The 12,571-nt window shown below is 40.9% G+C and overlaps 1 protein-coding gene across 9 annotated transcripts in view; it reads right to left on the bottom strand.

Moving 5' to 3' along the window:
- Nucleotides 1–473: 473 nt before the first annotated feature.
- The window catches only part of LOC121877713 (mitogen-activated protein kinase kinase kinase 9-like), a 105,818-nt gene continuing 93,720 nt past the window's right edge, over nt 474–12,571 (bottom strand). For 4 of the 9 annotated variants that reach the window (XM_042383551.1, XM_042383553.1, XM_042383555.1 and 1 more), the window contains 4 exons: nt 6,888–7,119; nt 4,868–5,117; nt 541–4,621; nt 474–485 (listed from right to left, as the gene is read on the bottom strand). In XM_042383551.1, the coding sequence (XP_042239485.1) occupies nt 3,500–4,621; nt 4,868–5,117; nt 6,888–7,119 (1,604 nt within the window). In that variant the 3' untranslated portion in view covers nt 474–485; nt 541–3,499. Of the gene's footprint in view, nt 486–540; nt 4,622–4,867; nt 5,118–6,887; nt 7,120–10,330; nt 10,373–12,413; nt 12,441–12,571 lie in introns of all 9 variants that reach the window. The other 5 variants (XM_042383547.1, XM_042383550.1, XM_042383554.1 and 2 more) reach the window with 3 other exon arrangements.

The raw sequence follows: 12,571 nt of genomic DNA, 5'->3' as shown, positions 1-12,571 counted from the left end.
CCTTACTAGAAGAGGCTGACACCCTTACTAGAAGAAGCTGACACCCTTACTAGAAGAGGCTAACACCCTCGCTAGTAGAGGCTGACAACCTTACTAGTAGAGGCTAACACCCTCGCTAGTAGAGGCTGACACCCTTACTAGTAGAGGCTGACACCCTTACTAGTAGAGGCTGACACCCTCACTAGTAGAGGCTGACACCCTTACTACAACTCCTGTAGAGGCTGACACCCTCACTACAAGTCCTGTAGAGGCTGACACCCTCACTACAAGTCCTGTAAAGGCTGACACACCTCACTACAAGTTCTAGAGGCTGACACCCTCACTACAAGTCCGGTGAGGCTGACACCCTCACTACAAGTCCTGTAGAAGCTGACACACTCACTACAAGTTCTGTAGAGGCTGACACCTCACTACAAGTCCTGTAGAGGCTGACACCTCACTACAAGTCCTGTAGACACCCTCACCAAGTCCGTAGAGGCTGACACCTCACTAAGTCCTGTAGAGGCTGACACCCTCACTACAAGTCCTGTAGAGGCTGACACCTCACTACAAGTCCTGTAGAGGCTGACACCCTCACTACAAGTCCTGTAGAGGCTGACACCCTCACTACAAGTCCTGTAGAGGCTGACACCCTCACTACAAGTCCTGTAGAGGCTGACACCCTCACTACAAGTCCTGTAGAGGCTGACACCCTCACTACAAGTCCTGTAGAGGCTGACACCCTCACTACAAGTCCGGTAGAGGCTGACACCCTCACTACAAGTCCTGTAGAGGCTGACACCCTCACTACAAGTCCGGTAGAGGCTGACACCCTCACTACAAGTCCTGTAGAGGCTGACAGACACTCCACTATGGTAAATAAGTCACAGGTACACACAGGTCCCAGAGTCTCGCTACATAAATTCTTTCCACTAAACACAGCTCAGTGATTTGGCTCAACAGCGATGTTGTATGAAGAGATTTTACCCTCCATTACTTGATGTGTTCTTATGGGTGATAAATTGGTTATGAGAAGAAGAAGAAGAATCATTTTTAAAAGTTAATTACAGTAGTTGTTTGATGGTTAAGATGACCAGGAGATGTACTGTACACAGAGTAAGGGTAGGAGGAGGTACAGTACAAGAGGTGGACAGTAAAGAAAACTTCAGAAAATAGTGAAGGATGGTTGAGAGCAATGAAGGAGTGACTATGATAGAGAAGCCCCACCACCCATTAAACAAAGGCACCGGCAACAAGAAGAAAGAAGGGAGAACAAGAAGAAAAAGAAGAAGAAATTTATCATGACACTGAGACTCTGAGACCAGGTCGCCTCACACGTGACTGTAAAGCTCTTCCTTCATCCTTCAGTGGATCAGAATCGAGAAGAAACTTTTTTTTTCAGATAACTTGTATTCCAGTAAAGGAATACAGTACAGTATATACTTGGGAAGACATTTTCTTTATAGCTGATTATCAAACTGTAACTCATGACTACATAATCACAGACAGAGAATGTATGTACTACAGTAATGCCCTACAGCAGTAATTATGTTCCTGCCAAAAATAGTAATGTTGATCTATTAAATGGATGTATAAAAGCGCTAATGTCCTTCAGTTTAAAACAAATGAATCAATTAACCTTAAGCCCACACATGACAACAAGTGTCAACCCAAAATAATGTGATAAGACACTATAATGTGACCTGCCGCAGTGAGGGCCTCACTGTCTCCTCTGGGTCCAGCTAACACAACTTGGTGCCTAAAACATAAATAAAAATATCACTTCTGATGGTTTTCTTGTCTAAAGATGAAAAAAATGAGTGAATGCATCTAAAAAAACACACAGAGTATATATAAAAAAAACCCTTCCTTGTGCATGTGAGACATCTCTCAAACTGTGAGACATCTCTCAAACTGTGAGACATCTCTCAAACTGTGAGACATCTCTCAAATTATGAGACATCTCTCAAACTGTGAGACATCTCTCAAATTATGAGACATCTCTCAAACTGTGAGACATCTCTCCAAAGGAGACATCTTATAAATTTTGGTACATCTCGCACTCTGAGAGATATCATTCCAACTAACACAAGTACAATAAATACAATATGGCACATACTGTACATCTAAAGGCAATTTCATAAAAAAATTGTCACTGAAACCTGTTAAAAAATGATAAAGTTCTCATTAATATACAGTGATATCTCCATTAGCCGGAACAATTGGAGCAGAGCACTTCTGGGAATGAGAGATTTCTGGGTAACCAGACGACTTTCTCAAAGCCGGAAAAAATCCCTCATCCCCGGAACTTTCCAGGTAACGGAAAAATGTTCTCCGTTTTTTACTTCCAAGTTTAGAAATTGCCCATTACATCATCCCTTGAACCCAGAAAAATATCCCCCAACCCTGGAATTTTCCGGGAAATGTGCCCCCCGGAAAATCATTCCCAACGCCGGAATTTTCCGGAAAATTATGGCTTTGGGAACGATTTTACGAGAAAATTTCAATTCCGGTTATCGGAGAGTTCCGGGTTTGAGGGATTCCGGCTAAAGGAGATATTACTTTATTACCCAAGTGACATTTTTGTTCATCAAGAAATAGTATAATTAAAAAAAATTAAAAATTCTTGAATCAACAATGGACACCTAACTACAGTACAGTACAGTACTGTGGAGTGATAACAGTGACTACCAGTATATTGCACACAAGGTTTCATCTTCAACTTTACCTACAAGGAGCTGCAGTGTTTCAGTAAGAGTACAATCTCGTGTTTCACAGTAAGGTCTTAAAGTTTAATTTAGAGTAAAAAATGAATTTCCGGGTTGAACAAAAGAGCGAACAAATGGTTTAAACGGTGATCTGGAAAAGTGAACCTTATTGTGAGCGATACAAGGAACTGGTGTAGACTGACTACCGTACCAATATTAATAAATCTTACTTAACGACAAGGCCTCCGGCCAACACTTGACGACACTATCTTCCACAACCATATTTATCTGTGCCTCCTTTCACTATCCTCCTTACAATTACAGTACTCACGTCTGCCACCTCTCTTATACTCCATCAAAGAGGTGAAAAGTTACACAAAGGCTGCCCAAGGATCACAGAAGTTGTGACTTGATAGGAATTATATCAATCCTCACCAAGTAGAAATAACTAGATGGCACTACTATGTACACTGCTCTCATCAAACCACATAAAACTGAAAGCTTGAGCACAGTGATTATAACATATACTCCATATTGTTGCTCACTCCAACAATTGGCTCTCAATTTCCACTATCTTCAGGTCTCAGAATGAAGCAGTCAAGATATGACAAACTGTTTCACTGATAGCAAAAGAAAGAGGACAGCAGAGAAATTCAATAGATTCCCCTATTTTTCAAGATGATAACTTTCCTAAGATTGCTAAATCAACCTTTATGAAAACTTGAGAAACTAGTGAATTACCCTCTTGTGTGCCTGGAATGTAAACTGGGCTTATGCCCCCCTGAGAGCATGTTGGCTCGTGTGGAGTGCTGCTACAACCTCTCGTCACTGCCGTCATCAAAAGCTGTCCATGAGTTGGCCTGTGAGAGGAGAGCTTGCTGCTCTTGGTTCCTGATGGCCTGCCTCAGTGCAGTCAGGGGCTTTGTTGTGTCCTGACTCTGGCCTTCCACTGGCATGTCGAGCAGTGTGTGTCGACCCGGCACTCCCTCCTGACTGATGACGTGAGAGGCAGGAGAGAATCTCACCCGTCCTCCCCCGGTCGAGTTGCCCCCGGATCCACCGGAGAGTGTGGAGTACATGTCCGGGGCGCTGACGTAGCTGCTGTCCTCGCTCGTCATGCTATCTGGCGGAGTGGGATTAGTGGGAGTGCCCCCTCCTGAACCCCCAGACCCACTACGTTCACTGCGAGGTTTAGGAGATGACCGCCCATAGCTGATGTTATACTTCCTGAAGGAAGAGCGATGATGACGTGGAAGGTCCAGAGATCCCGGACGGTCAATACGGTCCAGCTCGTGTGAATTCTGACGCGATACTCTCGGAGGCGGGGCCGGTCCTCCGTGCACTTCAAAATGACCACTACGGTGAGTTGGAGTGGAGTACGAGCTGTCGCCTTCATCTTCTAATTTGAATGAAGGGTTTACATTTGAGGATGAAGTAGAGGCATTGGATACAGACGATGGAGTGCGTCGATGTTGAAAATTTACTCTAGACGGAGTGCGAGGATTTGTCGACGTCGAGGAGGAGGAAACGGACGTAGACGGGTTGTCATAGGCGTGGTATCCGCCGTCACTGCTCGCCGCCGCTGCCGCCGCTGCATGTCGCATCACATACTGCGGATAAATCCGCTGCTCATAGTGAACGCTGGCGAGGTACTCTGCGGGTGCTCCGTGATACGCCCGGTCACTGTAGTAATAACCGACGGAGTCAGAGCGGTAATCGGGAGCGTACGGCTGCTGGTAAGTCTCCCCACGGTACAGCTCTGCATCGGTCTTTGGGGAGGGAGGAGGCTGGTGGGCAGAAGAGGATGCTTTAGAGGAGTGTTCACTACGTTCGCCCCACACCATCATCTGGTCACTTCTATAGTCCGGGCGCAGGTAGTCGGCTGGACCCGGGATGTACACGGCTCGCTGGCCGCTGTAGCTGGCCACCTGCTGCTGTTAACAAATTCCTACAGTTATTATTTTAATTCTTAATTTTCCACATTTAAAAAAAAATGTTAGTAGCTACAGTACTTGAGGAACCAAGAGACACAGTGAAACTTATACTAAACAATAAAGGTCACAACAAAAAACAAAGACAAACAACTGCCTGAATATCTAGTAAACTGATGAATGATCAAATGATAATTAAAAATAAAACAGCATTTTCCACAATTTGGTCAAATAGAATTATAACATTACCTCACTGTCATTACTCGCCGACGACGACTTTCTGCGCGGCGTCTGTTGAGTCGGGGGAAGAGCCACAGGGCCGCTGGCAAAGTGCTGGGGAGAATCCGTGAAGCGTATGGGTTTGGGTTCGAGGACCAGCGCGGGCCGTGAGTGTCGCGATGGACCGTGATAGGTGTTGTGGGCGTAACCCGACGGACTGGAGAACTCGTATTCACTCACACCCATCCACCTCTGGTACTCCCCGTCCTCATCCTCAGCTCTGTGGGGATTATCAACACTTACCTCAATCATCTGATGCAAACAAGAGAATAACTGCCTCAGTGTTGTAATGTGTTGCCTGTAACAGTGTTGTAATGTGTTGCCTGTAACAGTGTTGTAATGTGTTGCCTGTAACAGTGTTGTAATGTGTGGCCTGTAACTGTGTTGCCTGTAACAGTGTGTAATGTGTTGCCTGTAACAGTGTTGTAATGTGTTGTAAGTTTAACCTTACCTCACCTCACCTCACTTCACTTCACCTCACCTAACCAGAGCATAATCGTAGACTCACTTAATCCAACGACCACTACAGTACAGTCGGCCCTTCACATACACGGGTTTAGCATTCAAGGATTCGCAAATACGCGGATTGCCCCGCCGAAGCAATATTCTGTACATTGAAGTAATTGAAGTACATTCAAATCGCGCGCGGCACCGAACACTGCACACCGCCCGCTCCCGCTACCTCACACACACACGCATAGCGCGTCGTCAGGCTCGCTGTAACCACGCTTGTGTTGACATCAGCATTGTAGTTGCAAAAATATTACATTTCCGTGAATGTATTATATCAAGCACAGTATGAATAGAATATCACTAATATAACAGTATTTTCACCGAAAACTATTAAAAAAACGAGTAACACATCTTGAACATCGGAAGGTTAGGTAAAGTCTTTTGTTTTCATGTAGTTTATCCTAATTTACATTGAAATACATTACGTTTCAGCGAAACTACTACCTATTTCTGAGAATATGGAAATGTAATATTTTTGCTGAAATGACGTACGTATTACAGTGGAAAGTGACGAAAGCAATGACTTCGCTTTCTTTCGTTCAAAAGATGTTACCGTAATCGCTTTTCGAATGGTTTTCAGTTAAAAAACTGTTGTATTACAATAATATTCTATTCTAATTCACTTGTGATGCAACAGTTTTTTAACTGAAAACCATTCGAAAAGCGATTACGGTAACATCTTTTGAACGAAAGAAAGCAAAAGTCATTGTTTTCGTCATGATTTTATCCCACTTTCCACTGTAATACGTACGTCATTTCAGCAAAAATTTTACATTTCCATATTTATTTCTGAGAATATATTCATTCAGTCACAGTTTAGGTAAAATATACTTGTGATGTAATATTTTAATGAAAATACCCGGTATTTAGAAATACGGTATCGTAGTTTTCTTTTGTTTCAAATTTAATTAACAAAGATTGATGTTTCAAATGTAATGAAAAAAAATTTATGTATCTATAAATAAACTTTAAAAAATGAATACTTTATGTTTTACATCATCCTGTGCATACCATACCATGGATTTGGCTACTTTGGGCTTGCTATGATGACGCAAGAGATCTGCCCTGGCAACTGTACCGACACTCACAGCCGGTGGTGCGTCATTTCCATTGTTTACTGGTAGTTACTGGTAAATATTTTTCAACCTAACGAAACTATTACCCGTTTAGAGGTCGACCCCCAATTTTTTGCCAAATAATTTGGTCTTAAAAACTCGAACTACACACAGATATATACGGTAAATAAGGACATGGGGGGCCAGGTTTTTTTTAGGGGGGGCAGCAATAGTACACGGATTTGTAACATTCACGGGTATCTCTGTTACCTAACCCCCGCGTATGTTAAGGGCCAACTGTACTGTACATATCTACACCTGTGTCTCCTATAACCATCTTGTACTGCACTGTACAGTGTTTCAAGAAGCAGCTTCAAGTTCCACCTGACTAACGTAAAGATACACAGCAGATGACAACTCACTTGACAGGAAGAAGTCTGGGATGAATGGCTGTCACATTTGATAGCCGGACATCATATCCTGCGGCCACACTCGCCAGAATGGCGGCAATATTATACACGAGAAGTTCCAGCGGAGAGAATTTGGGTTGTAAGCCCTTGGTCTCCGGAGTGGTGCCATTGTACAGCGTCGGCACCGGCAACGGTCGTAGAGGCACCGGCTTGGCACTCCAGCCTCCGTCCTCACCGCTGCAGTCTGTCAAGAAATCATCTATAAATCTCAAAATATGTTAAAGTGATATACATGTTAAAATATACAATAGAAGGAAGGAGGAGATAATATCCACATGCAGCCAGGGAGAAATATTCTATAGGTCCACTTAAGGTACAGTAGCTAATGACCTGTTAAGTACAGTAGCAGTCTTCACCAACAATAATTATGTACTGTATAATATATTCCTGGTCTTAAATCAACCCTTTGAGGTTCATTTGCATTTTAATGTAAGGACTCATATTTTATTCACTATTGGTAGTAACAAGATTAGCTTTTATTCTTAACCTAACACAGGGGACGTCTGCACTACTCTGACCTTACTACCCAAAGAAGGTTATTTTCTCCACAAAACCAGTCTCCACTTCTACTAATACTAAGATACTGATGTTAATGCCCACCTGTACTGCACTGTATCACCTCCCAGCAAGTCAGGTAAGGATCCTCCAGTACTGTACCACTAATCTTAATAAACACACCTGGTTACTCTACTGTATTTGCACCACTGTTAAATTTCAGAAATAAACCATCCCACATCAGTCTGGGTTAATCAGTAAGCCAGCCACACTATTATAAAATGCAATTTATACTAACAAGTTTTAAATTGATATTGTACAGTACTGGGCTACTTTAGTAGGCACTTTAGGAAATGAGAGATTTCCAGGTAATGAGACGACTCTTTCAAAGATGGAAAAATCCCTCATCCCCAGAATTTCCGGAATTTTCTGGGTAATGGAAAAATTTTCTCAGAAGTTCCAGAAATTGCATACAGTAAGTCCTCGCTTAACGTCGGGGTTACTTTCCTGAAAATGCAGTGTTATACGAAACAACGTTAAGCGGATCAATTTTCCCCATAAGAAAGATAAAATATGGGAGTTATGTTCCTGAGCTTCCCTTTGCCCCATGAAATACATTACATATACATAAATTCAAAGCTCCTTGTGTGATGCCTGGTGAGGTGCTTGTATGCATTACTATAGTCACATTCATTGACATTGTATAAGAGAAACTCAAAACACCTCTACATGACAAATAAATAAATACCACTCGGTAACCTTGGTTGGCCGGCGCCAGCTGTCACAGCACATCATCTCCCTCTTCGCACTTCCGACAAGATTGAAGGTGGTTTTAGGCTTAATGTTTTGATCTTATAAAATGTCAGACTAAAAGTAGAATATAAATTGCATTGCTGGAATCCTTGTAAGACAGCGAATAATGTGAATATACAGTGGTCTCTCGGTTAACGAATGGTTCGATTTACAAAATTTCGGTAAACAAAATCCTTACAACAAACACGTTTTGTTGTGCGCATCAGCTGATCGGCTAGTTCGCCAATACAGTAATCAGTTCTATGTTTACATTAGTTTCCAGTGAAGTAAATATCAAGAAAGTTGGTCTCTTGAATATTTCTGCATTTTTTATATTAAAATTATTGATCAATCTGAAATTTAGTTAACATATTGATAATATAGACAGTGCAGAAATTATTATGAAACATGAAGAAGGCATTTGAACCAATGCATTATTATTTTCAATTGTGTATTTTTTATTATAAATTTTATTTATCATGAATTACTGTACCCTGTATTATTATTATTATTATTATATTTTCGTCCCTCAGGCCCCGATGTGGGTCAGTGACCTGTGCCCGGATGGGCTAATCCCCGTAAAAAAATAATAATAATAATAAATTAATAAAAAAAATAAATAAATAAAATAAATAAATAATTACTAAAATTTTTATGTCTAGTGCAAACTATAGCATGTTTATATTCCAATTAATCACTAACTTACAAGGATTCCAGCAATGTAAGTTACATTCTGCTAAGTCAATTCCCCTAACCTGTACCATTTACATGCATTCTTATGGGAAAACAGTGATGACAAAAACAACATTATATTGAGTCTTGGGACGTTAAATGAATTATTGGTATCTAAAGAGTAGCGACGTAATACCAAAACAACGTTAAGAGGGTCGACGTTATACGAGGATTTACTGTATTACATCATCTCTCAAACCGAGGAAAAATATCCCCTCCTCCCCTTAATTTTCCGGGTACTGGAAAATTTTTTTCTGAATTTCTGGAAAATCTGCCCCTTGGAAAATTATTCCCACAGTAGAAATTTTGAGGAAAATTCTTTCTTTGGTAACGATTTTCCTAGAAAACTTCAATTCCGGATATTGGAGAGTTCCGGTTTTGAGGGATTCAAGCTAACAGAGACATTACTTTATCATGGCTCCTTGACTGGACTGCTTAATATAACTATCACAGTGTTAATATAACTATCACAGTGTTAATATAACTACCACAGTGTTAATATAACTATCAGAGAGGTTACTTGATATGTAAGTTAAAACTCCACTGATGGAACCTTCTGCGTCAAGAAAATTTTCAAAAGTGGGGAAGAATTTTCTCAATGACAAAAAAATCCTACAAATATTATCATCTAAATATCAAGACTTTCTAAATCATAAATACAATATCTTAGAAATAATATTTAAAGCTTTTACTGAAAGAGAGGAGACACACAGGTACAGTAACTCAGCCCCTGAAACAACATTATAAATCTAAAACATCATGACCTAAGAACAATACACTATCTAGATCTAAGATTATAATCACTTAAGGCACAACAATGATCTACTGCACAGGGTGGGGGGGGGGTCATTAACTAAGAGACACACACAACTAACACACGATGGACACGACTAGGTTCATTACAGCATCACAGACTCTTGTTACCACCATCTCTTACATACTGTACTGTACTGTACTACTGAGGTCAAATACTAAAGGCTTCTCTATAAATAATCAGCACATGTAAAAGGTCTACAGTATTTGGTCTCAACAAACACAGCCCACACACCATTAAACAGGGGAAATATTTATGTCATTTCTGATAAAACAATTACGAGAACACGTTAAAACTGCTTACTACTGTACTGTATTGTACTGTACTGTACTGTACTGTACTGTACTGTACTGTACTGTACTGTACTGTACTGTACTGTACAAGCATAAAAATAAAAATCATTGACTTAATCTCTGAAAAACAACAACACTCAGAGATGAGTCGGAGCAACACACAACCAAGGTGTGACACAAACAGTCAGTCTACAGGAGCTATAACACTCACTAATATTTATCACACACATATAAGTACAGTACTACTAGAGAGGACTTGTCTCTCTAACCATTGTTGTCCAAGTAAGCTCTCCACTCATCAATGGTGCACTCTGAAACAATATAATATACTGGGTCATGTACTGAACTGTATTGTACTGTAGTGCTGTAGGTCAACACTGAACTGTATTGTACTGTACTGTATTGTACTGCTGTAGGTCAACACTGTGTACTGTACTGTAGTGCTGTAGGTCAACACTGTGTACTGTACTGTACTGCTGTAGGTCAACACTGAGTACTGTACTGTACTGTAGTGCTGTAGGTCAACACTGTGTACTGTACTGCTGTAGGTCAACACTGTGTACTGTACTGCTGTAGGTCAACACTGTGTACTGTAGTGCTGTAGGTCAACACTGAGTACTGTACTGTATTGCTGTAGGTCAACACTGTGTACTGTACTGCTGTAGGTCAACACTGAGTACTGTACTGTACTGTAGTGCTGTAGGTCAACACTGTGTACTGTACTGCTGTAGGTCAACACTGTCTACTGTAGTGCTGTAGGTCAACACTGAGTACTGTACTGCTGTAGGTCAACACTGAGTACTGTACTGTACTGTACTGTACTGCTGTAGGTCAACATTGAGTACTGCACTGTACTGTAGTGCTGTAGGTCAACACTGTCTACTGTAGTGCTGTAGGTCAACACTGTGTACTGTACTGCTGTAGGTCAACGTCTACTGTAGTGCTGTAGGTCAACACTGAGTACTGTACTGTACTGTAGTGCTGTAGGTCAACACTGTGTACTGTACTGCTGTAGGTCAACACAGAGATATTGAACACTGAGTAATATACATGTGTTATGGCTGGGTTAAAAACTTTGTATAAAACATGTAGATTAAGACACCAACTCAGTAGAGAATTACTGTACCTGTACTTTATACCCAAATGACTAGATTAAGTTAATTCTAGAAATAACTGTGTCTACATCTAGATTAGAGCACCAACACCACAATAGCGACATAACTTGGAAATTACTATACCTTTACTGTCCACCTAACGATGTCGTTGTACTAATGTTTCTGAATATCTGTACCTGAAGAAAAAAATGAAGCCTTTTTCCTAACATGTTAATCTACTGTACATCACTAGACAACATTAGTATATCTTCATAATTACCAAAGATAATAAAAAAAAATCTTTTAGGAATCTTACAAGAGAACAGAACCCATTTAAGTTATCTTCAAGGCATCACCACCAACCAGACCTAGACATTACTCACCCAAGACTACTGTTACAATGTCTGGTGATACTGGGGCTAAATCTATGGTAAAGACTCTCAAAAGTGACCCCTTAAACTTCTTCTCCATTCACCATTTCAGTTTTCATGGATGGATAAATGTTTTTCTTCTCTGTGTGTGTCACTATTTAGCTGTAATCTTCATATGTATTCCATTATCGCTCTCTTTAACTTATTCCTTTATGCGTCGCACTATTCTCTCTGGTTGTGGGTTTAGTGTTGCTACCACATACATGTGCCGCCTCCAAGAGTGTCCACGTGTTGTTGTTCAATTTGTTATTTTTCCGGCTAAATCAACTATTTCTATTTCCAATTCTCACCAGTTCTTCATCTTTATTTTGTTACCTATTTGTCTTAAATTATTCCATCTTTAAAGTATCCTAAGTTAGAGAGTGGAGTGTCACAGAGGTAGGCACAGAAACACATACAATAACCATCTTACTCCAATGACTGACTCCCCCTATAGAGCTGCAGTTACCACTTACAGGTTTTTGGTTATGTCCAGTTCGGTTTCCAACAGTTTATGATTAATACTACGGTACATTCTCAGAGTCGCTTAAAGGAACAGTTGTCCACAGGTACAGTGGTCCACCCCTCGATGGCCTTTCCGTACATGTGACAACTTGGGAATCACAGTGGAACCGTCTTTATCTTACTGATATTACATCTGTCATATCACTTGGTATAAATCTCGGGTACATATAATACCCAAAACATTATATTGTTGGTCAGATGATCGGAGAGGCGACCGAGGGGCGGCACACTATACCTGCGGACAACTGTACGCTCTCAGGGTTCCCTTAACCTCGGAAGCCATTAAGTGTATAGATAAACAGGACAAGTGTAATATACTGTACCTGGCATGTAGTAATATCCATTGCCAGCTTGAAAGGTAGAGGGGGAATGCCATTAAGCTCCTTTATTTCCTTCATCCATTATCTCTTCTAAAACTTAACTATGTACAGTATAGTATGTTCTCCAACAGTCCACAAAATATCTCATGGTAACAATTTAT

Source organism: Homarus americanus, unplaced genomic scaffold (genome assembly GCF_018991925.1).
Source record: "Homarus americanus isolate GMGI-L3 unplaced genomic scaffold, GMGI_Hamer_2.0 scaffold24523, whole genome shotgun sequence".
In the NCBI taxonomy this organism is placed as follows: Eukaryota; Metazoa; Arthropoda; class Malacostraca; order Decapoda; family Nephropidae; genus Homarus; species Homarus americanus.
This window is presented reverse-complemented; position numbering and strand designations above follow the sequence as displayed.